The sequence below is a fragment of the Thalassophryne amazonica genome, chromosome 16 (genome assembly GCF_902500255.1).
Source record: "Thalassophryne amazonica chromosome 16, fThaAma1.1, whole genome shotgun sequence".
Classification (NCBI taxonomy): Eukaryota; Metazoa; Chordata; class Actinopteri; order Batrachoidiformes; family Batrachoididae; genus Thalassophryne; species Thalassophryne amazonica.
This window is the reverse complement of record NC_047118.1, coordinates 23,711,291-23,738,949: the sequence shown is the minus strand read 5'-3', so window position 1 is coordinate 23,738,949 and position 27,659 is coordinate 23,711,291. Positions and strand designations below refer to the sequence as shown.

The 27,659-nt window shown below is 40.2% G+C and overlaps 1 protein-coding gene across 2 annotated transcripts; it reads right to left on the bottom strand.

Annotated features, from left to right (window-relative positions):
- On the bottom strand, positions 1-27,659 carry luc7l3 (LUC7-like 3 pre-mRNA splicing factor). Of its 2 annotated transcripts, XM_034189743.1 has the most exons (11): positions 27,561-27,659; positions 23,052-23,118; positions 22,886-22,925; positions 22,655-22,799; positions 21,781-21,855; positions 21,474-21,578; positions 6,072-6,233; positions 5,563-5,894; positions 4,024-4,214; positions 2,238-2,461; positions 1-596 (listed from the first exon to the last, which is right to left on the bottom strand). In XM_034189743.1, the coding sequence occupies exons 1-10, from the start codon at positions 27,657-27,659 to the stop codon at positions 2,271-2,273; spliced, it is 1,407 nt and encodes a 468-aa protein (XP_034045634.1). In that variant the 3' UTR covers positions 1-596; positions 2,238-2,270. The 2 variants fall into 2 exon arrangements, with proteins under 2 accessions (XP_034045634.1, XP_034045633.1); XM_034189742.1 differs by having other exon boundaries at positions 1-2,461.

Below are 27,659 nucleotides of genomic sequence, written 5' to 3'. Positions count from 1 at the left end.
TTTTTTTTAAACTTTTTATTCATCAAGACAATTACGAACATTAAAAGGAGCGCAAATGAAACAAATCTCGAGTCTTCAAGACCTTGATCAAAATTTAGTGAGTGTAATTTACAGTAAGAGCAATAAATGCAAGCTCTAAAGTGGAGGAGAGGACACACCCCGTCATGGGACTAACACTGTACATACGCTTTTTCAACTGACTTTTCAAGTAAATGTCAGAAGTATAGCAGAACCTGAAAAATGCAAACAAACCACAAGAACTGGTCTTTTTTCACTAAATGACAAAACAAAGAAAAACAAGGAGTACATCTAAAATTTCTCAAGAATAACAAAAACCTATATGAACTTCCTGTATGTTTGGTGTATAATGTGATGCCTGGCAGACATCTAGACCGGGAGGCGAGAGAGATTACATGAACCACATACACCTCGTCAAGCTGTAACTCATCTACTTTCTTTCCATATACACGGTTCACTTGATTAAATTAGCCACTACTTTTGTGGTTCACCTTGTTTTTAAGCAGCGAAGTGTCAGGTTCTGGGTAATGATGGGTGTACTCTTCCAATTCTTCTTCCACCAGCTGTACCAGCTCCCCCTGTTGAACAAAAATTTTAACACAATGCAATGTTAGACAAGACCCCTGGATAATTGTTTGCAGCAGAAAATGCTAGGAATACAACAACATCTACATTGAAATAAATGTTATGTTTTTCCAACAGAATTTCTAAAAAGGCATAAATAGCATCCATGTACAAATACAACATGGGAAACAGAAAAAATACAGATTTTTTTTTTTAAAGCATTATGCTTCAAGAAAAAAATGCACTTGGAATCAGTCTAACAAATTCATATGATATGGCCACCTAGCCTTAAATCTTCAGGACAAATAAAAAAAACTGAACCAGATTGATATTCCCTTTGCCACTGTCACAGTGCCGTCACTATGTTTTCGTGAACTCAATAAATGACCAATTTAAGACTGAGAGAAACATTATTCAATCAAACAAAGAAATAAGAGAGGATACATTATGCAAAACCGAAAAGTACACAGCAGACAGAACCTGAACTTTAGCAAGGGTATATCAAACAGGCCGATCACCTCAGTTTTTAATTAATCTCTGAAGAATTGGTCAAATGTTTTTTTTTTTATCAAAAACATCTGAAGGTCAACAGAGAAAAGCAAAGAAACAAAAACATATGCAATCAAAGAGTTTTAAAGTATGTGTTCTTAGAGAAGTACTCGATTATTATTTAGGGTTTCCTTGTTTGTTTTGACACAGGCAACAGCATTCATAAATGGATGTGGGTAGAGAAAGGAGTACCTGGGGTGAGTACCTGCACAGTTTGAGAGTCAGAGTATCCATGATTTTTAATTTGCCCTTTTCTCATGTGGTCTCGCTCACAACACCAACGCTGTGTGAGGTATGGAAGTCAGCTGCAATTCATTCCATAAACTCTACCGGCCAGTTAGTGAGTTATGTTAGATCCCCCCGTACTATAACAGCCCCCAAACACACACTGCATGGCATTATCAAGCACAGTAAGCTGGACAACAAAACCATGGCATTTGTGCTAGAATTAAGGAAAATTGTTGGCTTGGTTCCACAAATACCTTGGATCATAACAACTACAAGTATGTACACCATGTCTTTTTGCTTTCTTAAATAATAGGAGTGATGGGGGGGAAATCCCCATTATACACACACATGTAGACACAGTGCATTTCTCCAAATATGGATTGTAAAATTTCAGTTACTACATACTCCTATAGCCAAGTAAATTAATTTAAATAAATAAAAATAAGGGGGAAAAAAAAACAAGTAAACACAGGCAGGAAAAACTGGACTAATTACTGTATTTTTTCTGCCATTTTGTCCACAGACAAATATACATCTACAAGTATCAAAACCGATACAAAACGAGGGGTACCTCCGGCACGTTTGTTCAGGGCTACACTGGCCTTTCCCTCTTGGCTTTGTGTGAATGTTTTCTACCTTCTTCTCATTCATCGGGCCTAGTCCTTCATCTTCAGTGCATACTTATGATGCACTATTTGAAAACAGGATAAAAATATATGCATATAGTACATAAGACAAAATCATAGGCATCGAACTGAACGTAAACAGGGTAGGAGAGGTAGGGTGAGGGGGTGGGAAGGGAAGATGAGAGGTGAGGGCATGGGAAAGGGTGAGTTTAGTTGAGAGGCAAGGGGTACTGGGTAGGAGGACACACTTACCTGAGTCTGATCTGAGGTCCTATCAGATCAGTTTTAATTGGACTGAGTGTCACCTTCAGAATGGAGGAGCTCTTGCTGGCCGTTAAAGAGTGGGGAGGAGGCAGAGTCACCAGGCTCTGTCTCCATTGGTTCCACTTCTGAAGGGGCTTTGGCAGTATCTGCATCACCGTCAGAGTGCTTTTCTTTCTTGGAGCTGCTGCTCCTCTCCTCTGTCACCTTACGGTCTAGGAAAAGATAACATGTCAAATTCAGTCAGAAAATTACAGTAACACTATAAAATTGATGTCAAATTCAGTCAGAAAATTACAGTAACACTATAAAATTGCTGTATAATTTTCATTATTTCTTTTAGTTGCTCCCATTTTGCTCAGGGTGGCTACATCGAAACTGACACAGAAGAGTACTTTGATGTGGCAAAAGTTTTCAGCAGACGCCCTTTGTGGCACAGCTGTTGCGGTGGGTTGTAAGTTGTATCATGGTGTGGATAGGAAGAGAAATGGCGTTGGGGTCATTTTAAAGGAAGAGCATGTTAAGAGTGTGTTGGACGGTAAGCAAGTGTCTGACAGGGTAACAAGTGTGAAGTTGGTAATTGAAAGAGTGATGATGAATATCATCAGTGCGTATGCCCTACAGGTAGGTTGCGAGATGAAGGAGAAAGATGATTTCTGGAGTGAGTTAGATGAGGTGGTGGAGACTGTGCCAAAGTATGAAAGAGTGGTGATAGGAGCAGACTTCAATGGGCATGTTGGTGAAGGGAGCAGAGGTGATGATGAAGCAATGGGTAGATATGGTATCAAGGACAGGAACGTGGAAGGGCAGATGGTAGTTGATTTTGCAAAAGGGATACTCCCAGGCACCCTCCAGGACGCCAAGCGTGAAGCGGCTGGGATGAGGATCAGCACCTCTAAATCTGAGGCCATGGTTCTCAGCAGGAAACTGATTGATTGCCTACTCCGGGTAGGGAATACAGCTTTGCCCCAAGTGAAGGAGTTCAAGTACCTCGGGGTCTTGTTCATGAGTGAGGGAACGATGGAGCGTGAGATGGCTGGAGAATCGACACAGCAGGGGCGGTATTACATTCACTCTACCGTACTGTTGTGACAAAAAGGGAACTGACCCAAAAGGCGAAGCTCTTGATCTACTGGTCAATCTTCGTTCCTACTCTCACCTATGGTCATGAGGGTTGGGTCATGACCAAAAGTCCACTCTCGGACGATTCGTTCGTGCGCGCACATGTGAACAATTAAAAGAAAGAAAAAAAAAAAAACTGGCTGGCTGCAGGCAGTTCCTCACGCTCCCCTCAAACTCTCTCATCACTGTGTTAAATAAAGGACAAAAATGACATTAAGTCCTGCTCACAGACTGACTGCCAGAGACAGGACATGTCCACATCAAGTATAACTCCAGACATCTCCACATTTACACACAGATGGTTCATTCACACGCGCAGCTCGCTGTCAAAAGAAGAAAGATAAACTATAACAGAAATCAGAGTGCAGACCTGCAGCTCAGCAGAAGAACAAATATAAACTAGAAAAGAAATCAGAGTACACAGTCTGGCTGTAGCCAAACTGCCTCCAGGTCCTCCTCTGCATTCTCACCTCCTCTCTGCCCCCCTGCTGCGTGCATCTGAGGCAGACATTCCTGTGTTGTCATGACGCCGCATGAAGCAACTTGAAGTAGGCCCAGTGTGAAAGGGGCTTTAGCAGGCAGCTAACCCCTAGCCAAAAATTTATAAGTTGAGGCTTGTATGGAGTACAAAAATAAATATATCCTAATGACTCACCTTTGTCTTTTGACGACCGCTCTTTGTCCCTCTCTCTTTCTTTATCTCTGTCCCTGTCTCTATCCCTGTCGCGGCTGCGGTGACGGTGGGATTTGCGCTCTGAGCTGCGGGATCTCCTCTTCTCGCGACTGCGGGAGCGGCGTTTTTTGTCAGAACGCTCACGACTACGTCTCCTCTCCCTATCCCGGCTCCTACAGACAAGAGAAGTGGAAGGCATGATTTGTTACTCTGCAATTTTCATAGTAGAATCACACAAATCCTACATTTTTCACTGCCTTTAACAAAAAGGTTGGGACTTGCCAAAAATAAAAATCCTTCAATCTTGGATGGATGTAGCTTTAGCAGCAGAGCCAGAACATTTCCAAAGATCGAATATTACTGGGTTTGATGGCGATACTAAAATCCACTAATTATTCACTATCAGTTTTTTTTCCCTTTCTTTACAGTTCTCTTGTGCCTGTTTGTTTACTGATGAAAATAGGGCAAGAGAGAAAAATTAACCCTAACATTTAGCCTAGAAAACTGGGTCCTGCCACACTGGCTCGAAGGTAGCTGTTAAGAATGTCAGCAGGATACGAACTCGAAGCATATGCAAATTGTGAGTGCTGTCGCAGAGTCCACCATTAGGCAAATTAACCATACAACATAAAAGCACCAAAAAACACTGGATTGGTTTAAAAGGGAAGAAAAAAAATAACTGATAACATGCAGAAAAATTTTCAGCATTGTTCATTTTGCTGTATGAGAACTTTTCCTATAGTGCGATCTGGAACAAGAGTGCTCTGAGAGCAAAATATCCCCCACTGGTAAATGCTGCTTTGGTACAAGTGCTTGCTACATTCTAGCATTTCAAGGTATCTGATAACATTTGTTTTGTCAACACACATCAGCTATTTGCACTTCGAGCAACAACTGTAAAATTGGCTAATTTTAGTGAAGAATTTCTTTCATAAATAAAGAGAATCCATTTTTGCAAATGAACCACAGAATAAATATAGCAAATGATAGTATATGTGTATAAACAACATATCAATGACTTTTTCACAAAATTTATCCTAAATATGTGAGGAGTTGATTTCAGCATACAGGCACCAACTCACGAAATTGGCAGTGTCTAGGGTTGCCAATCAACGACCATATTGTGTCAATCTTGTACAATATTACAATATGCATATTATTAACCTACAACAGTGATTTGTACAAAGTTTACCAAAATTCCTCCTAAAAAAGCGGGGGGAGTTGATTTCATAAAGCAGGCAGGGAGTGTAGATCTGTTAATCAAGGGCCGGTAAAATGGGCCCAACTCCAACAATATTATAATATGCATATTACCAACCTCTAACAAGGACTTGTACCAAGATTCCCAAAATTCCTCCAAAAAGTGGGAGGAGATTAATTCAGGACACTTATACCATTTTTGGATGGACGGACAGACATCGTAATGACATAATCCCCTTCGGGCCTTCGCCCAGCAGAGGATTAAAAAAGTGGTCTATTTTATTGTCATTTACTGTGTTTATATTTCAGTGTTGTCCACACCTGCTCCGTTTGCGTTCCCTCTCCCTGTCCTTATCCCGGCTCCTGGACCTCCGGCGTTCACGGGACCGGCTCCTTTTCCTGTCCGATGTTCGACTGGAGTGTCGGCTGTTAGAGTGGCTTCTCCGTGCTCTCCTATCCCTCTCTCTCTCACGCTCCCTATCCCTTTCTCTCTCACGCTCCCTCTCCTTCTCTCGTTCTTTCTCCCGTTCCTTCTCCTTTTCTTCCTCCTCTTTGCGCCTTTTCTCTCTTTCTTCCCTCTCACGCTCTTCTCTGTCCCTCCTAACCACTGGGTTTTCACCTGGGGGGTCCTCTGGACGGCGATGAAGTTTTTCCTGAGGGTTGAATTAAACACACAGATCAAGTACTTTCCTCAATACTTAAAATTTTTGTCTCAATTATGAACTTCTTGGAAGACCATTGTGTAAGCTGCTGTGACATGAATCACAATGGCAAATAAATCTATGCTGCACATTGACCTATGCAGTGCTTGTTTCAAGCAATCCTGTTACCTTGAGTTCCTCTACAGTAGATTTGATCTTGGCGTAGCCCATGTGCTGCTTCCCCATCAAGTGGTCATCTACACGGGACTGTGCATCACCCACAATGAGGAAAGCCCCACACACCTCACACACTTCCATCTGTTTCTCCTGGGCTGCAAAGCTTTCAATAGTCTAGGAAGAAATATGCCATATAGTAAGGAAATAATTCAATTAAGCAAGAGTAAAACTAGAACTCGACATCTGTGGAACAAGGTCGCAAAATTAAGACTTCCCACTCTGCCATACCAGCATACACACACACACACACACACACTCAACAAAAATATAAACGCAACACTTTTGGTTTTGCTCCCATTTTGTATGAGATGAACTCAAAGATCTAAAACTTTTTCCACATACACAGCCACATGGGGTGTGCAGCCAGTACATTCTGAGTGCCGGTCCCAAGCCCGGATAAATGAGGAGGGCTGCGTCAGGAAGGGCATCCGGCGTAAAACAAGCCAACCCAACTATGCAGACTCAGAATCGAATTCCCATACCGGATCGGTCGCAGCCCGGGTTAACAACGTCTGCCACCGGTGCTATTGCCCAACAGGGTGCCAGTGGAAATTGGGCTACTGCTGGGCGAAGACGACGAAGAAGAGGAGGAAAACGTTGCCACGAACAGCGGGAGAAGAAGAAAACTAGAAGGGTGGAAATGAGAGTGGGGACTTTGAATGTTGGTAGTATGACTGGTAAAGGGAGAGAGCTGGCTGATATGATGGAGAGGAGAAAGGTAGACATATTGTGTGTGCAAGAGACCAAGTGGAAGGGAAGTAAGAGCAGGAGCATCGGCGGTGGGTACAAGTTGTTGTACCATGGTGAGGACAGCAAGAGAAATGGTGTTGGGGTCATTTTAAAGTAAAAGTATGTTAAAAGTGTGTTGGAGGTTAAGCAAGTGTCTGACAGGGTGATGAGTGTGAAGTTGGAAATTGAAGGGGTGATGATGAATATCATCAGTGCATATGCCCCACAGGTAGGTTGTGAGATGAAGGAGAAAGAAGATTTCTGGAGTGTGTTAGATGAGGTAGTGGAGAGTGTGCCCAAGCATGAAAGAGTGGTGATAGGAGCAGACTTCAATGGGCATGTTGGTGAAGGGAACAGAGGTGATGAGGAAGTAATGGGTAGATATGGTATCAAGGATAGGAATGGGGAAGGACAGATGGTAGTTGATTTTGCAAAAAGGATGGAAATGGCTGTGGTGAATACCTACTTTAAGAAAAGGGAGGAGCACAGGGTAACATATAAGAGTGGAGGAAGGTGCACACAGGTGGACTACATTCTTTATAGGAGATGCAAGCTAAAAGAAATCACAGACTGTAAGGTGGTAGCAGGAGAGAGTGTCACTAGACAGCATAGGATGGTTGTTTGTAGGATGACTTTAGAGGTAAAGAAGAAGAAGAGAGTGAGAGCTCAACAAAGGATCAGATGGTGGAAGCTGAAGGAGGAAGACTGTTGTGCTTCTCTCACCTGCTCGCTAAATTTCACACTAGTTGGAGAGGAAGCAATTTTGGACAACTGGAAAAGTACTGCAGATGTGGTGAGGGAGACAGCTAGGGCAGTACTGGGTATGACATCTGGACAGTGGAAGGAAGACAAGGAGACTTGGTGGTGGAATGAAGAGGTCCAGGAAAGCATAAGGAGAAAGAGGTTGGCGAAAAAGTTTTGGGATAGTCGGAGAGATGAAGAAAACAGACAGGAGTACAAGGAGATGCGGCGTAAGGCGAGAAGTGGCAAAAGCAAAGGAAAAGGCATATTGTGAGCTGTACAAGAAGTTGAATAGTAAGGAAGGAGAAAAGGACTTGTACCGATTGGCCAGACAAAGGGACAGAGCTGGAAAGGATGTGCAGCAGGTTAGGGTGGTAAAAGATGCACATGGTAATGTGCTGACAAGTGAGGAGTGTGTGCTGAGAAGGTGGAGGGAATATTTTGAAGAGTTAATGAACTCTTGCTGCTATGAAGAGGATGAAGAGTGGAAAGGCAGTTGGTCCAGATGACATTCCAATGGAGGCATGGAAATGTCTAGGAGAGATGGCAGTAGAGTTTCTAACCAGATTGTTTAATAAAATCTTGGAAAGTGAGAGGATGCCTGAGGAGTGGAGACGAAGTGTGCTGGTTCCTATTTTCAAGAACAAGGGTGATGTGCAGAGCTGCAGTAACTACAGAGGCATAAAGCTGATCAGCCACAGCATGAAGTTATGGGAAAGAGTAGTAGAAGATAGGCTTAGAAAACAGGTGAAGATCTGTGAGCAGCAATATGGTTTCATGCCGAGAAAGAGCACTACAGATGCAATGTTTGCTCTGAGAATACTGTTGGAAAAGTACAGAGAAGGACAGAAAGAGTTACATTGTGTGTTTGTGGATTTAGAAAAAGCTTATGATAGGGTGCCAAGAGAAGAGTTGTGGCATTGTATGAGGAAGTCTGGAGTGGCAGAGAAGTATGTTAGGGTAGTGCAGGACATGTACAAAAATAGGGTGACAGCGGTGAGATGCGCAGTCGGAATGACAGACTCATTCAAGGCGGAGGTGGGATTACACCAAGGATCAGCTCTGAGTCCTTTCTTGTTTGCAGTGGTGATGGACAGGTTGACAGATGAGATCAGACAGGAGTCCCCATGGACTATGATGTTTGCAGATGACATTGTGATCTGTAGTGAGAGTAGAGAGCAAGTTGAGTCTAGTCTGGAGAAGTGAAGATATGCTTTGGAGAGAAGGGGAATGAAAGTCAGTAGAAGCAAGACTGAGTACATGTGTGTGAATGAGAGGAAGCCCAGTGGAATAGTGCAGTTACAAGGAGTAGAAGTGGTGAAAGTAGATGAGTTTAAATATCTGGGGTCAACTGTTCAAAGTAATGGAGAGTGTGGTAGAGAGGGCAGGCAGGGTGGAGTGGGTGAAGAAAGGTGGCAGGAGTGATTTGTGACCGAAGAATATCAGCAAGAGTGAAGGGGAAAGTTTACAAAACAGTAGTGAGACCAGCTATGTTGTATGGTTTAGACACACACACACACACACACACACACACACACACACACACACACACGTATGTATATATATGTGTGTGTGTGTGTATATATATATATATATGTATGTGTGTGTGTATGTATATGTGTATGTGGTACTATGAGGTCCCTAAGATAAGATGGGACCTGATTATTCAAAACCTTATAAGAAGAATTATTTTAAATTCTATTCTAGAATTAACAGGAAGCCAATGAAGAGAGGCCAATATGGGTGAGATATGCTCTCTCCTTCTAGTCCCTGTCAGTACTCTAGCTGCAGCATTTTGAATTAACTGAAGGCTTTTCAGGGAACTTTTAGGACAACCTGATAATAATGAATTACAATAGTCCAGCCTAGAGGAAATAAATGCATGAATTAGTTTTTCAGCATCACTCTGAGACAAGACCTTTCTAATTTTAGAGATATTGAGCAAATGCAAAAAAACAGTCCTACATATTTGTTTAATATGCACATTGAATGACATATCCTGATCAAAAATGACTCAAAGATTTCTCACAGTATTACTAGAGGTCAGGGTAATGCCATCCAGAGTAAGGATCTGATTAGACACCATGTTTCTAAGATTTGTGGGGCCAAGTACAATAACTTCAGTTTTATCTGAGTTTAAAAGCAGGAAATTAGAGGTCATCCATGTCTTTATGTCTGTAAGACAATCCTGCAGTTTAGCTAATTGGTGTGAGTCCTCTGGCTTCATGGATAGATAAAGCTGGGTATCATCTGCGTAACAATGAAAATTTAAGCAATGCCGTCTAATAATACTGCCTAAGGGAAACATGTATAAAGTGAATAAAATTGGTCCTAGCACAGAACCTTGTGGAACTCCATAATTAACCTTAGTCTGTGAAGAAGACTCCCCATTTACATGAACAAATTGTAATCTATTAGATAAATATGATTCAAACCACCGCAGCGCAGTGCCTTTAATACCTATGGCATGCTCTAATCTCTGTAATAAAATTTTATGGTCAACAGGATCAAAAGCAGCACTGAGGTCTAACAGAACAAGCACAGAGATGAGTCCACTGTCTGAGGCCATAAGAAGATCATTTGTAACCTTCACTAATGCTGTTTCTGTACTATGATGAATTCTAAAACCTGACAAACTCTTCAAATAGGCCATTCCTCTGCAGATGATCAGTTAGCTGTTTTACAACTGCCCTTTCAAGAATTTTTGAGAGAAAAGGAAGGTTGGAGATTGGCCTATAATTAGCTAAGATAGCTGGGTCAAGTGATAGCTTTTTAAGTAATGGTTTAATTACTGCCACCTTAAAAGCTTGTGGTACATAGCCAACTAATAAAGATAGATTGATCATATTTAAGATCAAAGCATTAATTAATGGTAGGGCTTCCTTTAGCAGCCTGGTAGGAATGGGGTCTAATAGACATGTTGATGGTTTGGAGGAAGTAACTAATGAAAATAACTCAGAACAATCGGAGAGAAAGCGTCTAACCAAATACCGGCATAACTGAAAGCAGCCAAAGATAACGATACGTCTTTGGGATGGTTATGAGTAATTTTTTCTCTAATAGTTAAAATTTTATTAGCAAAGAAAGTCATGAAGTCATTACTAGTTAAAGTTAAAGGAATACTCGGCTCAATAGAGCTCTGACTCTTTGTCAGCCTGGCTACAGTGCTGAAAAGAAACCTGGGGTTGTTCTTATTTTCTTCAATTAGTGATAAGTAGTAAGATGTCCTAGCTTTACGGAGGGCTTTTTTATAGAGCAATAGACTCTTTTTCCAGGCTAAGTGAAGATCTTCTAAATTAGTGAGACGCCATTTCCTCTCCAACTTACGGGTTATCTGCTTTAAGCTGTGAGTTTGTGAGTTATACCACGGAGTCAGGCACTTCTGATTTAAAGCTCTCTTTTTCAGAGGAGCTACAGCATCCAAAGTTGTCTTCAATGAGGATGTAAAACTATTGACGAGATACTCTATCTCACTTACAGAGTTTAGGTAGCTAGTCTGCACTGTGTTGGTATGTGGCATTAGAGAACATAAAGAAGGAATCATATCCTTAAACCTAGTTACAGCGCTTTCTGAAAGACTTCTAGTGTAATGAAACTTATTCCCCACTGCTGGGTAGTCCATCAGAGAAATGTAAATGTTATTAAGAAATGATCAGACAGAAGGGAGTTTTCAGGGAATACTATTAAGTCTTCAATTTCCATACCATAAGTCAGAACAAGATCTAAGATATGATCAAAGTGGTGGGTGGACTCATTTACATTTTGAGCAAAGCCAATTGAGTCTAATAATAGATTAAATGCAGTGTTGAGGCTGTCATTCTCAGCATATAATTATCTTATCTGAGCTAAGCACTAAGTCAGACAAAAGGTCTGAAAATTTACACAGAAACTCACAGTAACGACCAGGTGGACGATAGATAATAACAAATAAAACTGTTTTTTGGGACTTCCAATTTGGATGGACAAGACTAAGAGTCAAGCTTTCAAATTAATTAAAGCTCTGTCTGGGTTTTGGATTAATTAATAAGCTGGAATGGAAGATTGCTGCTAATCCTCCGCCTCGGCCCATGCTACGAGCGTTCTGGCAGTTAGTGTGACTCGGGGGTGTTGACTCATTTAAACTAACATATTCATCCTGCTGTAACCAGGTTTCTGTAAGGCAGAATAAATCAATATGTTGATCAATTATTATATCATTTACTAACAGGGACTTAGAAGAGAGAGACCTAATGTTTAATAGACCACATTTAACTGTTGTAGTCTGTGGTGCAGTTGAAGGTGCTATATTATTTTTTCTTTTTGAATTTTTATGCTTAAATAGATTTTTGCTGGTTATTGGTGGTCTGGGAGCAGGCACCATCTCTACGGGGATGGGGTAATGAGGGGATGGCAGGGGGAGAGAAGCTGCAGAGAGGTGTGTAAGACTACAACTCTGCTTCCTGGTCCCAACCCTAGATAGTCACGGTTTGGAGGGTTTAATAAAATTGGCCAGATTTCTAGAAATGAGAGCTGCTCCATCCAAAGTGGGATGGATGCCGTCTCTCCTAACAAGACCAGGTTTTCCCCAGAAGCTTTGCCAATTATCTATGAAGCCCACCTCATTTTTTGGACACCACTCAGACAGACAGCAATTCAAGGAGAACATGCGGCTAAACATGTCACTCCCAGTCCGATTGGGGAGGGGCCCAGAGAAAACTACAGAGTCCGACATTGTTTTTGCAAAGTTACACACCGATTCAACGTTAATTTTAGTGACCTCCGATTGGCGTAACCGGGTGTCATTACTGCCGACGTGAATTACAATCTTACCAAATTTACGCTTAGCCTTAGCCAGCAGTTTCAAATTTCCTTCAATGTCGCCTGCTCTGGTCCCCGGAAGACAATTGACTATGGTTGCTGGTGTCGCTAACTTCACATTTCTCAAAACAGAGTCGCCAATAACCAGAGTTTGTTCCTCGGCGGGTGTGTCGCCAAGTGGGGAAAAACAGAGATGTGAACGGGTTGGCGTGTACACGGGGCTTCTCTTTAGGACCTAACGGCGGCTAAGCTACCTTGGTCCGCACTGACTACAGGGGCCTGGCTAGCTGTAGAATTTTCCACGGTGCGGAGCCGAGTCTCCAATTCGCCCAGCATGGCCTCCAAAGCTACGAATAAGCTACACTTATTACAAGTACCATTACTGCTAAAGGAGGCCGAGGAATAACTAAACATTTCACACCCAGAGCAGAAAAGTGGGGGAGAGACAGGAGAAGCCGCCATGCTAAATCGGCTAAGAGCTAGTAGCTGCGCTAAGCTAGCGGATTCCTAAAAATACACAAAGTGAATAATGTGTAAATAATTTAGAGGTGATTCAGCAGAGGGAGTGCTTTAGTTAAGGCACGTGAAGATTACACTTAGAAACAAATCGTTATCTAGTTATCTAGATCAATCTAACTACGTAGATTAAACAACTAACAGATACAGCAAAACACCGCTGTGCTCCGGAACAGGAAGTGATACAATACCGCAGTGAGAGCCAAGCACCAGTAGAGGCAAGCCATACACGCATATATATGCATATATACACGCATACATACACGCATACATACGCATATACATACGCATACATACACGCATACATACACGCATACATACGCATATACATACGCATACATACACACATACATACGCATATACATACGCATATACATACACACATACATACGCATATACATACACATACATACACACATACATACGCATATACATACACATACATACACACATACATACGCATATACATACACATACATACACACATACATACGCATACATACACATACATACGCATATACATACACATACATACGCATATACATACACATACACACACATACATACGCATATACATACACATACACACACACATATACGCATATACATACACATACACACACATACAGTGGTGGGCACAGATAACCAAAAAATTAACTTGATAACAGATAATAAGATAACTTGATAAAGATAAACCACCCAAAAATGTATCGGAAGTTACAGATAATCGATAACCGATAAATTCTGGTGTTGTCTATGGGACATTTGCAGTTACTAAAGAGCTGAAATTGATTTTTAACAGGATCGCTTTTGAAAGCATCAAAAGCGGTAAAAGACCTAAAGAATAACCAAGAATGTTTGACCATGCTGCCCCCTGCAGGAAGCAGCACAGACAAATCCTGAGAGCACCCACAAAATCAACTCTTTACTAATCATAATCATTTTTCTTTCAACATTCTGCCCCTGCTGGAAGCTCTTGTTTACAACAGCGCTCCCACCACAGAGGCACACCGAGAGCAACCATAAGGCCAGCTCCCTATCAATTTCAACACTACGGTCAGGCGGAGGTCTTGAAAAATAAAGTCATACTAACTTATGGTTTTTTGAAAATACTAATAGAATAACTCCATTAATGTCAATTCTGTCATTTGTACAAAGTTAAAATATAACATACGAGGGCTGTTAATAAAGTATAGGTCCTTTTTATTTTTTTCAAAAACTATATGGATTTCATTCATATGTTTTTACGTCAGACATGCTTGAACCCTCGTGCGCATGCGTGAGTTTTTCCACGCCTGTCGGTGACGTCATTCGCCTGTGAGCACTCCTTGTGGGAGGAGTCATCCAGCCCCTCGTCGGAATTCCTTTGAGAAGTTGCTGAGAGACTAGAGCTTCGTTTGATCAAAATTTTTTCTAAACCTGTGAGGCACATCGAAGTGGACACGGTTCGAAAAATAAATTAAGCTGGGTTTCGGTGAAAATTTTAACAGCTGATGAGAGATTTTGAGGTGATACTGTCGCTTTAAGGACTTCCCACGGTGCGAGACGTCGCGCAGCGCTCTCAGGCGCTGTCGTCAGCCTGTTTCAAGCTGAAAACCTCCACATTTCAGGCTCTATTGGTCCAGGACGTCGTGAGAGAACAGAGAAGTTTCAGAAGAAGTCGGTTTCAGCATTTTATCCGGATATTCCACTGTTAAAGGAGATTTTTTTAATGAAAGATGTGCAGACGGGTCCGCGCGTCGGGACGCAGCCGGCGCGGTGCGGCGGCACAGGAAAAACACCTCCGTGTTGATAACCATTTGTAAAATCCAGGCGGCTTTTGATGGCTTTCAGTGGAGTGAGTATATGAGAAATTGTTTATCAGCTGGACATGTTCCAACTTGTCCTTAAGGCTTCCAACGGAGGTGTTTTTCCTGTGACGGAGCGTCACAGCGGCTGCGAGCCGACGCTGCAATCCGTCTGCACGTCTTTCATTAAAAAAATCTCTAACAGTGGAATATCCAGATAAAATGCTGAAACCGACTTCTTCTGAAACTTCTCTGTTATCTCACGACGTCCTGGATCAATAGAGCCTGAAATGTGGAGGTTTTCAGCTTGAAACAGGCTGACGTCGAATCGTAATGTAATCGACCAAATCTATGAATTTTAATAAATTTAAAGACACAAATAAAGAATGAGTTGGTTCACGATATTGTTTATTGCAGATGATTCGTATGGCTCGTTTTTGCAAAAGGAATATTGGATTGGTATTTGATTTGTAAGTGTTTCCCCATGACTCAACACAATATGTCATATATGGTACCATCAGAGAATGATATAAAGTAAGTAACCCTTCTTGCGGCAGTAGGTCTTTGGCTTTATACAGAATGGCTATAGTTTTTGACAATTTTGATTTCACATAATTTATATGTGGTTTCCAGCTAAGTTTATTATCAATTATAACACCTAAAAATGTATTCTCTGTTACTAACTCAATTTCCTTATTGTTTATAGTTAAATTTTTACATTTGGGTGCCTGTTTATTTCCAAATATAATACATTTAGTTTTCCCAAGGTTGAGCGACAACTTCTTAGCGTCAAACCAAACCTTAAATTTTTCCAGTTCTTTCTCCACTATGTCCAGAAGCTGTTCAAGATTTTCACCGCTACAGAACACAGTTGTATCATCCGCAAAAAGGACACATCTCAGTGAACTCGACACCCAACTTATATCATTTATATAGATTATAAACAACAAAGGACCCAGCACTGAGCCCTGCGACACCCCACATGTGACATCCCTGAGTTCAGAATTTGTATTATTGAATTGAACATACTGAAATCTGCCTCGTAAATAACTAGCTATCCATTCATATGCCAGACCTCTGATTCCATATTTCTGCAGTTTAATTAATAGTGTTCCATGGTTAATTGTGTCAAACGCTTTCTGTAAATCAAAAAAAACACCTATTGTGTATTGTTTATTGTCAATTGCAGTTGCTATACCTTCCAAGTCCATCAAAGCATGTGATGTAGTTCGAGACCTTCTGAATCCATATTATTCTTCACAAATGATGTTATGCTTCAGTAAATAATCATTTAATCTTTTAGCAAATATTTTTTCAAAAATTTTGGAAAATTGTGGCAGGAGTGATATAGGTCTATAATTAGAAAATGTGTGTTTGTCACCAGTTTTAAACAGAGGAATTACTTTGGCTATTTTCATTTGAGAAGGAAATTTACCAGTACTTAGTGACATATTGCAAATATAATTGAACGGTTTTACTATACAATCAATAACTTTTTTTAATAAAGCCATATCCAAATTATTAAAATCAGTCGATTTCTTACTTTTTGAACCATGAACCAGATCAAGTATTTCCCTTTCATGAGTACCACCAATGAACATTGAAACAGATTTGTTAAACGTTGAATTATTTACCCAGAAGTTATTAGTTGAGTCAATTTTACTGGCAAGAATTTTACCCACATTAACGAAGTATTCATTAAAGTGTTCAGCAATAGACTCGTCGTTATCAATCGTGATGTAGTTGTTACTCTGAAAAAATGAAGGATAATCTCTAGTTACTCTATTCTTTTTTACTATTTCATTTAATATGTTCCATGTGTTTTTGATGTTATTTCTATTTTTGACAAGTAACTCATTATAATATATTTTTTTACTGAGTCTCATGATATTGATTAACTTTATATATATATATATATATATATATATATATATATATATATATATATATATTAATTTCAAAATCTAAAAAACAAAAGTTACAAGATAGACCACAATTGCAAAGCTAAACCACAATTGCAAAGCTAAACAAAAACTCTGCCAACCCCCACGATGGTGGACTGGACGCCTGCGTGAACTCTCATCAATTGTTGCTGTGTTGTATTCTGTATTGTAAACATTTTTGGTAGAATGGCCTAAGCAGTGGGTCACCCCTTTGACTCTGGTCGCCTGTGTGCTTGCTCTAGGGGTTGGTCGGGTTCGACCTTACTTGTGTGAAGGGCCTTGAGGCAGCTTTGCTGTAATTTGGTGTTATACAATCTAAAATTGAATTTGCTTTTATCTTGACGCTCCATAAGATCATTGAAGGCTATGGGGAAGGCAAACCAATGGGTGGTGGCCAAGTGGTTAATGCGCTTGGTTTCAGTTCAGAAGGTTCTGAGTTCAAATCCCACCGCTGCCACATTTCTCCATGTAATGTAATGCAGAGTTGCATCAGGAAGGGCATACTGCGTAAAACTTGTGCCAATTCAACATGCAGATTCCACCTTGGATTTGATGTGGCAACCCCGAGTGCAAAACAAGGGAGCAGCCAAAGGGACTTACTTGACGCTCCATAAGCTCATTGAAGGCTATGGTGAAGGCAAACCGATATTACACAAATAATGAATGCGTTTGAGTTCTATGGAATGAATATTTCATGAGGTGAAAGCTGGAACATACCATTCAACAAGGCAAGCCGAGTTGAATGATTTGTTCCAGCTTTCACCGAATTAAATATTCATTCCATTAAAAGAATGTAAAAACATTCATTATTTGGTTTATATAATGGCTAAAATACATCTTGTCATTTATGATTTTATTCATTTATAAACAACAGAAAAGGGACTTGCATTTTGGTGTTCCACTGCTGCTAAAGTCCAAATTGTAACGTGTAGTGCAATGATGCTGTGCACTGACTTCGGACTTCCATAAAAAAAAAAAGAAAAAAAAAAAGACTGTGTAGTTCCTCAGTCCAGCCAAAAATCACATCAGCTTTTCATCTGAACAGTTCTTCATGCATCCAGACGGCTTACAGCGGAGTGGATTTTGTGTGTATAGCTAACAAAAATTAGGAGCATCAGCTAGCTCAATCAAATCATCATGTCGTTTTCCCCCGCACGCACACACACACACACACACACACACACACACACACACACACACACACACACACACACACACACACACGGGTCGGTCAACCGTGTACGTCCTCAGTGAAGCGCAAAAAAAAAAAAAAAAAAAAAATCACTTCAGAAATGAGTTTTCTGAAATGAGTTTTGTTTTCTGCAGTTTAGAGTGTCAGCAAATCAGTAGTACAACAAAGCTTTGCCATGGTCACAATGTGCAATCCTGTTATACTTATTCTGACAAGTACGAGGTCTATTAGAAAAATATCCGACCTTATTATTTTTTTCAAAATCCATATGGATTTGAATCACGTGTGATTACATCAGACATGCTTGAACCCTCATGGGCATGCAAGAGTTTTTTCAAGCCTGTCGGTTACGTCATTCGCCTGTGGGCAGTCTGAGTGAGGAGTGGCCCACCCTCTCGTCGTTTTTTTCATTGTTTAGGAATGGCTCAGAGACTGCTGCTTTGTTTGATCAAAATTTTTTCAAAATTGTAAGGCACAACTGAGTGGACACCATTCGATAAATTCAGCTGGTTTTCGGTAAAAATTTTAACAGCTGATGAGAGATTTTGGTCTGGTAGTGTCGCCGTAAGGATGGCCCACGGCGCCTGACGGCGATCTGCGCTTCGAGGCGGCAGCATCTCGCCGTTTCATGTTGAAAACTTCCGCATTTCAGGCTCTGTTGACCCAGTAAGTCGTCAGAGAACAGAGAACTTTCAGAACAAGTCGGCATGAGGAGTTTATTCGGACATTCCATTGTTAATGGACATTTTGTAATGAAAGAACATGCGATCAGAGTCGCATGTCGGGCCGGACCCGACCGCGGGGGGTCGCGACAGGAAAAACACCTCCGTTGGAAACCTTAACGGGCAAGTTGGAACATGCCCAAGCTGTTAAACAGTTTCTCAGTTACTCACTTGTTGAAAGCCATCAAAAGCCGCCTGAATTTTACAAATGGTTTTCAACACGGAGGTGTTTTTCCTGTTGTGGCGCACACAGATTTGCTGAGTCGTCACGGAAACGACTCGGCGAATTTGCGCGCACGTCTTTCATTAAAAAATGTCCTTAAACAGTGGAATGTCCGCATAAAGTCCTCATGCCAGCCTCTTCTGAATCTTCTCTGTTCTCTCACGACGTCCTGGGTGAATTAAGCCTTAAATTAGGATGTTTTCAGCTTGAAACAGGCCGACGACGACGCCTGGAAGCGCTGCAGGACGTCCCGCTCCGTGGGAAGTCCTTACACCGACAGAAACACCCCATAATCTCTCATCAGCCGTTAAACTTTTCACAAAAACCAGCTTAATTTCTCGAATAGTGTCCACTCGGATATTCCTCACAGGTCCAGAAAAATTTTTGATAAAGCAACGCGCGCTGTCTCGAGCACCGTGTGAAACAAAGGAATTCAGCCTAGAGGGCGGGACCACACCTCACTCAAGGCCTGCCTACAGGGAAATGACGTCACCGACACGTGTGAAAAAACTCACGCATGCGCACGAGGGTTCAAGCATGATTGGCGTAATCGCACGTCATTCAAATCCATATAGTTAAAAAAAATAAATAAAAGGGTCGGTTTATTATCTAAGAGACCTCGTATATGGGGAGGTGATGGTCTAGTGGTTAAGCATTGGGCTTGAGACCAGAGGATCCTCAAATCAAACCCCAGCCTGACCGGAAAATCATTAAGGGCCCTTGGGCAAGGTCCTTAATCCCCAAATTGCTATCCCTGTGTGTAATGAGCACCTTGCATGGCATCAGCCTAACATCGTTGTGTGAGCAGGGGCGTTGGACTGGGGGGGTAAACGGTAGTATGTACCCAGGGCCCAGAGCATGGGGGGGCCCACAAAAAAACTGGCATTAAATGCATTTTTGTGTTGCATGTTATTAATGTTCATACAATTAATGTTGTAAAAGAATAAAATTAGAATGAATGTATAAAAAGCAGTGCTTTGATTTGCTATTTTGTTGATTTCATTCATTTTTTTATTCCACTTTATCTTAATTTTTCCCCACTAAAACCCAAAGAGCATATGTCTGTGAGTAATATTTACCTTTTTATGTTAATCTGACCTGTTATGGTCTTCTGAAACAGTTGATAGGTTTTTTTTTTGTAACTTAAAAATGGGACCAATGCTAATGCGTTAGCATGTCTATGGCGTTTTCAATGTTAAAGTTAGCATTAAGCTGTTGCAGCTGTCAGCACATTTGTGTGCTAAGAGTCAAATGTATTACAAATTGTAATATTTTAACTTTTTATATATATTAGTAATAATAGCAACAACAATAATAGTAATAATAACCAGTAATGCTACAATACAATTTTAGAGAAAGAAACAAAAGAACCTGATTAAACACAACAGAAAAGATAAATCCAACTAACAATGAAATAAATAAATAAATAAATATAGAAATAAATAACTGTTTCCTGTGAACACATAGTGACTCTTAAACCTCCACTTCACCCCTGCTTTATTTAAGTTTAATGACAATTTGTTTCGGTCAAACCACATCTAAGAAAAAATAAAATGCAGTTAACTGCACATTTGTGTCGTTTTTCATGAAAATGTTTTTAAAGATCACATATTACACTGTAGTCAGGTCTTTAAAAAGGTCTTTTGTGGACTCTTGCTGTAATATGTTGTCAATGGTTGAGATAGTTGCTGTAGGCATCTAAAAATGCTCATAATCGGGTGAAACCTGATGGAGATCTCTTTGTGGTGTGTCGGTGATGTATGTATGTGCAAAATAAAACAAAACACTACTCCAGGTATGTTTTTGACGAGAATATAACATAACTTTGTTACAAGCTCAAACGTTGATGTTGATGATGTTGCGTGATAAAGGCCTTTTAATAATAACTCACTTAAAGAAATAATGGCAAAACTCACATGTAAGTAAAAAAAAAACCCAAAATGATCAATCTAAAAAATAAATCGACCAATGAATTGATTACTAAAATAATCGTTAGTTGCAGCACTAGTGTTTAGGCTGAAATAAAATATGTCTTTCCTAAAAAAAAAAAATCAATGTCCGGATTTCAAAAAAGGAGGGAAAGCAGCTGCTAACCAAATTTTTTGAAAAGAGAGGTGAGCTTGAAAGCTAGCTATATTGAGTTGGGGGGGTCTGGGAGGGTCTTCAATATGGCTAGTACCTAGGACCCAGAATTTGGTGCTACGCCCCTGTGTGTGAGTGTGTTTGTGTGAATGGGTGAGTGTGAGGTATAATTGTAAACCACTTTGAGCATCTAATGCAGATGGAAAAGCGCTATGTAAATGCAGTCCATTTGAATACAAAGTGCATTAGTGCAGCACAGCCTGTGTGCAAGCGCCAGTGCAACACAATCAGGTACACATAAATGTTTACCTTTTTGTTTATATACCTTTATATATAGTAAATATTTTGTTGATTTAAAGACAATGTCTGACTAAATATAATTTCTAAGTGATTATACTTGCATTTATTAACTGATATCATGAACTGGTGTGCACAGAACTGGTGCTCAGGTGATTGCACATGCTAAAAATAAATTGTATGCAGAAAACACAGAGGGAAGCGCTTCTCAGGTGCAAAGCAGTAATGACAGATCATAGGAAACGCTCTTCTTTCCATAGTTTTAGCATGTGTAAGCATCAGTTATCGGCACCCTGGTTAAACTAAGCTGAGGTAGGGGACTCACCGATGGGGTGGAGCTCAGAAGCTCCCTTTCCTCCTTCAGCTGCTCCACCAGCTTCATCATTCCCTGAGCTTCTTCCACACGACCCTCTGATCCCAGCTCCTCAATCTATACCACAGAGGTAAACACAGCAACAGACTGAATTTCAAGTTGTCTGTGAGAATTCATCATTCGGTCCAAGAAAATTTCATAGATGCTAAACCCTCCAACACTCATAAGACTGTACTGGTAGTATGTAGCAGATATTATCTAGTTTTAGTAGTATGAAGACAATATCCACCAATGACTTTTCACCATATTTCTCACAAACCTGTACAACTAGATCTTCAATCTTCTCTGTCAGAACTTGAGCCTTCTCTTCGTTTTTTCCTGATGGGCCAGGCCCCTGTACAGAGACACACACGGTAAGCAACACGCATGGTTTGCATGCTAGCTAATCTCATGACTGTCTGTGCAAATTTTACCCCCAAATGCAGTACAGCAACAACAAATGAACACAATGGTTTATGAACCACTTTTGAAAGTCTTCAAGATGTTTCACCACTGACCAATATGACTTCAATCACTGGTGAAATGTCTTCTAGATAAACAAGCATTCCAGCTGCTGTAGGTCTTCTAGCAAGCCCATGAACACTATAAAAAGACTAAATTTAAGCAAAACAACATTTAACGTATACCGCATTTTCTGGAGCTTAAGTTGCACCTGTCCAAAAATCCCTTTTAAGAGGAAAAAAAAAAAGCTGTATATAAACTGCACAAGAGTATAAGTTGCATTTATCGCTTCATGCAAGAAGCAGCAAAATTAATTTAATCGCCACATTATAAGGCACAAACTGTGTTAAGGAGTACAGCTAAAGAGCTAAATAATGTTGAGAAATGCTAAGCCACGTTAAGAAGTTTTCACCTCATTTTTTAAAACAAAAAAGGCAGTTTAACATTATATTTCTCATTTCCACTGTACTGAAAATTCCTAGTCGTGAATCGTGATTCCCCCCTCAGTGTACAAGTCGCAAGACCTCACAAATTAGTAAAATATGGGAAATGGACATATTTTTCCTCACATACAAGTTTGAGACAAGATTTATGTTATTTCAATAAACTCTGATAATTTACCTCAAATGCTCCAGCTGCTCGTTTAAGATTTAGATAAAATACCACAAAACATCTTGACATACAAAACTAACCCCTGCATTCTGCTGGGCCTGAGAGAGTGCAAGCCGGGCATGTCCTCTACGAATCCGACGCTCCACCTCTGCCAAGAGAGACTGTAGATAGCGCAGGAATTCACGCTCATAACCCTCCTTCATAAACCGAGAGCTCTTCTCATATCTGGAAAGAAATGGAAAGAAAGGTTATTGGGTGAAAAATGTGAAGAAAGGCAGATGGAAATGTTTCCTAAGACAATTATAACTTACTGTTTCCTAAGATTTTCATCGTGGATTTTCTCACAAGGCCCTGATAAAAAAGAAGCAACATATGACAGATGTTTAGAAATGTAGTGTGTCTTATTTAAAGTTTGCAACTTCAAGATATGGTGCTTTGAAAAAAGAACAGCAATCAATCTGTTAATACTTGACTTACCCAAGTCAGAGCGGGTGTTTATAAAGAGCTCAGCCGGGCAGAAACCACATAAATAGTGTCGGCAGACCTTAAGAGAGACAAATAAGAGTTTGTTTAGCTTTACAAGCTCACTTGGCAGCAGACCTTGAAGCTAACATTCAACATTACAATGAGTAGTACATTTACAAATATAATAAGGAACTCTTGATTGAATCAGGCAAGTGTAGAAAATTTATGAATGTTTTATATTGTCTTTTTGCCGCATGATTGCTTTGTTTGTTTTTCAAGGGCCACAATCTAATTAAGCGGCTTTATTGTTATGTATTTTATCATTATTGTTGGTGCCAAATAAATCAACTCAAAGAAGAATGTGATGCAACCTAACCAGATGGTACACATTATATTCTTAGCTATATTTTACAATTTGCACTGAATCATTTAAAGTTCTGCAATATGCTACATTGTGTTTGTGCTAATGTGCCACGTATCATGTATGCCGCTGCCACTGCTAAGGACAGGAGCACACTGCAGCATATCATAGATGCAGGAGAGAAGGTGATTGACTGCAAACTGCCATCCCTAAATGACCTGTACACTTCCAGGGCCCTGAGGCGAGCAAGTAGATAGTGACCGATCCCTCTCACCCAGGACTAAGGATGGGTATCGAGAACCAGTTCCTTTCGGGTATCGTTAAGAAATTATTCGATCCACCAACATCAATAACCTTTTTGCTTAACGATTCTCTTATCGGTCCTTCAGAGTGCCTGTTGTTTTGGGGGGCGTTTGTCAGGAAATGATAATTTCTATGCAATGATTACAGACCCTGCAGCGGGTCTGTAATCAACTTTTCTGCAGCGCGGCTTTGCTTTGAACCTTGAACCAATCGAAGCAGTGATTCGCAGATCAAAGCAGTGCTTCGATTTGATGCTTCATTGATTCATTGTTTTATTTCACTTTATCTTAACTTTTCCCCGGTAAAATCCTAAAGAACATGTCTGTGAGTAATAGTTACCCTTTTATGTTAAACCGGCCTGTTATGGCCTTCTGAAACAATTGATAGATGTATTTTATAACTTAAAAACGGGACCGATGCTAATGCATTAGCATGTCTATGGCATTTTCAATGTTAAAGTTAGCAGTAAGCTGTTCACATCTCAGCATGTTTGTGTGCATGTTTCTGTATAATAATTAATGGCTCAGCGTTCGTTGTCCTAAAAGAATCAAATTGTATTTTTTTATTCATATATAAATAATAGCAACAACAATAATAATAACTCTTAATAATGCTACAATTTTAGAGAAAGAGACAAAAAAGAACCTGATAAAACAAAACACAACAGAAAAGATCAAACCAACCAACAAGAAAATAAATACATATAGAAATAAATAACTTTCCTGTGAACACCAAGTGACTCTTACACCTCCACTTCATCCCTGTTTTATTTAAGTTTAATGACAATTTTTCGGTCAAACCATATTTTCAATTTGTTAATTTCTTCAGTGATTTCCTCCAGAACTATCTGCCAAGCTAGAAAACTGCTGCATCCTAGTAAGAGCTGAATACTACTGGGATGAATTTGAATAAGTTGTTTTTTTGATCTCACCAAAATGGAAGCTGCACTCACTACAGTTTGTCTGGAATAGCCACAGATTGCATTTCAGAGCTTCTAGAATTCAAACATTTTCATGCGGGTGGTGTTGGGGGGGGTAATTTTGGGTTACAGCTTTTTTTGTTTTTCAACACTTTCATCCCTGAATATGTCAATCATGAGTCACTTTTGTGTGGATTAAAGTCACTAACGGGACTCCTGTCTTGTTGCGAAAAAGAAATGAGAATCATCCTCTGTTCTGTTAACACAGCTCCAAATGCTGTGCCGCTCTCTGCCGAGTCAAATTAGAACGATAGAGTCCAGTCGGAATTAATTAATTCAAAGCAAAACGTCATTTAAATCAATTGACACCTCTTTTCAAATGTAATACAAACAAACTGCAATTGATCAAAACGTTTTTTCCTCCCAAAATGAGACGTCCTGCTGCTGGCGTGCAGCAGCTGGCTGGGCTGAGCGCAGAGATGTGGAGAGACGTTCATGCCAAAATGTCTGAAAGGAAATGCTTTGGACAAAAACTACAGATTTTATTTATGTCCAGAGATCAAGGATCCAGTGACCAATTTAAAATGTGATTGACACAGAAAACCTGTAAAGCCTACTTTTAGTACACAGAAAATTCACAAGAGGTATCGATAAGCGGAATCGATAAAGGCAGTGATATCGATAAAATCTTAGCAATACCCATCCCTACCCAGGACAGAAACGTTTTGTCACCCTCCCCTCTGGCAGATGGCTGAGGTCCATCAGGACTAACACCTCAAGACACAAAAAAAGCTTATTTTACTATACATCTGCATGCTTTTGCACAGCCCCATTCCACTATTATTATTTGACCGTGAACATAGTTTTGCCCATTTGTGTATTTAACTCCTTCACTCCTTACAGATGTCTGTGCATCTGTCAACAGATTCCATTAACAAAAAAAAAAAAAAAGAAAATTGATTTTTTTTTTCAATGCATTTATTCCTCTGCTACATGCAGACCTTCTGCTCTATATCATAACTCAGTGGCAGAGTGGTCACCTTCAGACAAATCAGTCTGCAAATCAAATCCCAGTTACTAGTGATTTGTAAATTTGCTGTACTTGCCGCAAAGTTATGCCAAGCACATTCATGTAATTATTGTGTAATTAACAGCTAAAGGTAAAAAGGTAGAGCTAGCTGTAATGATTGGGATTCAGTAAGTGTAAAAGAATGTGATATGTTAGAAGTGACTATTCGGACACAGCTGTATCCCAAATTCTATTCATACGTAGTGCAGCCTTGTTATTGTTATGGGCTATGGTTAGGATTAGTGGCTGTGGTTAACACAGTTTAGGAATCTACGTATCAATAGCAAATACATATACAAGTACACAACCTCATGATCATGTGAGTGACTATATTGACCAATGAGAGATATTATGTACAAATAGAAGTTCACTATATAAATATAACTAAGTAGGGATGGTCATAGTGAAGTCATCCCACTGGGAACTCATCCCCAGTTTAAGTCACCCCAGCCCAGGCGAAGTGTCACCACACTAGTAACACAATATTTAAATTATATGTTCATGTAATAAATTATTCATACACACCAGTGGCATAATATACTCAAGTTTTGTAAGTGAGACGATGTTTTAAGGTAGAGGAATGTAATTGTCAGGTAAAAAGTCCATTGATGGGAGAAGCAGGGCAAACTGCCCATTGGCAGGTCACTAACATTAAACGAGTCACTCTTAACTGTTTAAGAAAATAAGCATGAATAGCTAGAGCAGTGTGAGTTCATCGAAAAAAGTGGGGTGACTTTACATGAGGCAATTTGCAGTGGGATGACTTTATTCGCTACCAAGCAAGAGACAACATGCTATGTACTTCTAAATAGTCTGCATTTATGTAGCACTTCACAATCATACCCCATATTCACACTCTCAAACAAACATACCGATTGTCAGGATGATCTCATGCAAAGTCGGTAGCAAGAATCGTATTTAAGTACACTTTAGTTAGGCTCTAACTTCTAGGTCAACTCGCCACTCAACCAACTCGCCCACTCCCAAGTCGTCTTTTTATCTTTGCCAATACTCACTCGTATCTTTTGGCAATTTTTGCACAAAAACGAGTGCAAACATGATATGCATAACATAGGACAGTCAATGAATGAATAAAATGATCTTTTGATCATTTTATGATGCGTCTTTTTGGCAAATAATCAAAGTGAGTGTGCGACTTCACGATCAGCTACAGTAACCAGCGAACTCCTCCAATCCTAGCTCATACAGTACTTTTGATTACAGACATGAATTTCTTTCACCATTAATGACTTCTTTATGCCAAATTATCTACCTTCGTGAGCGATTGCATGGAAAAACATAGCACATAAGTATAACGAACGAGATTTAAAAAAAAAAAAAAAAAAAGACTTGGGAGTGGGCGAGTTGGCAGAATGTCGAGTTGACTACTATGCACCTTATGTTCATGTCTGACCGGGGAACCGAAACTATGATCTATTCAAAAAATCTCCTCTTTAACCTTTCGGCCTATACTTCCTCATCCTGCACTCGCACATGTAAAAATATTAAAATCTAAATCACTAACATTGTATTACGTATATTTTACGACGTCTTTACACACAGGAGGTATAAACCCTGCTGTCGTTGAGGTTTAAATGAAATCCCCGGATGTGCACAATATTCAGCTCCATTATGTTCCATTACCATCGGCTAACACGTGCTAGCTTTGGCCACATCGTGTAGCATGTTTATTCGAGACTCACAAAAAGGCTGTCAAATTGCAGTATGAACATTAGCTGTAAGTTATCTAAGCAGGTAGTTACTCCCTGACCTGTCTTTCGACCCTGATCTAACAGAGCTGACCTCAAAAATGAGCTCTTATCTGAATTAGCTTGTCACAGTAGCTAAGCGAACTGTTAGCTAACTTACGGACTCGTCGTCCCATCGCACGTTTGAACGCTTCTCATTAGGAGCCAAGTTTCTATCTCGACCCATCAGTTCATCGAGTAACTGAGCTGCGGAAAGCAT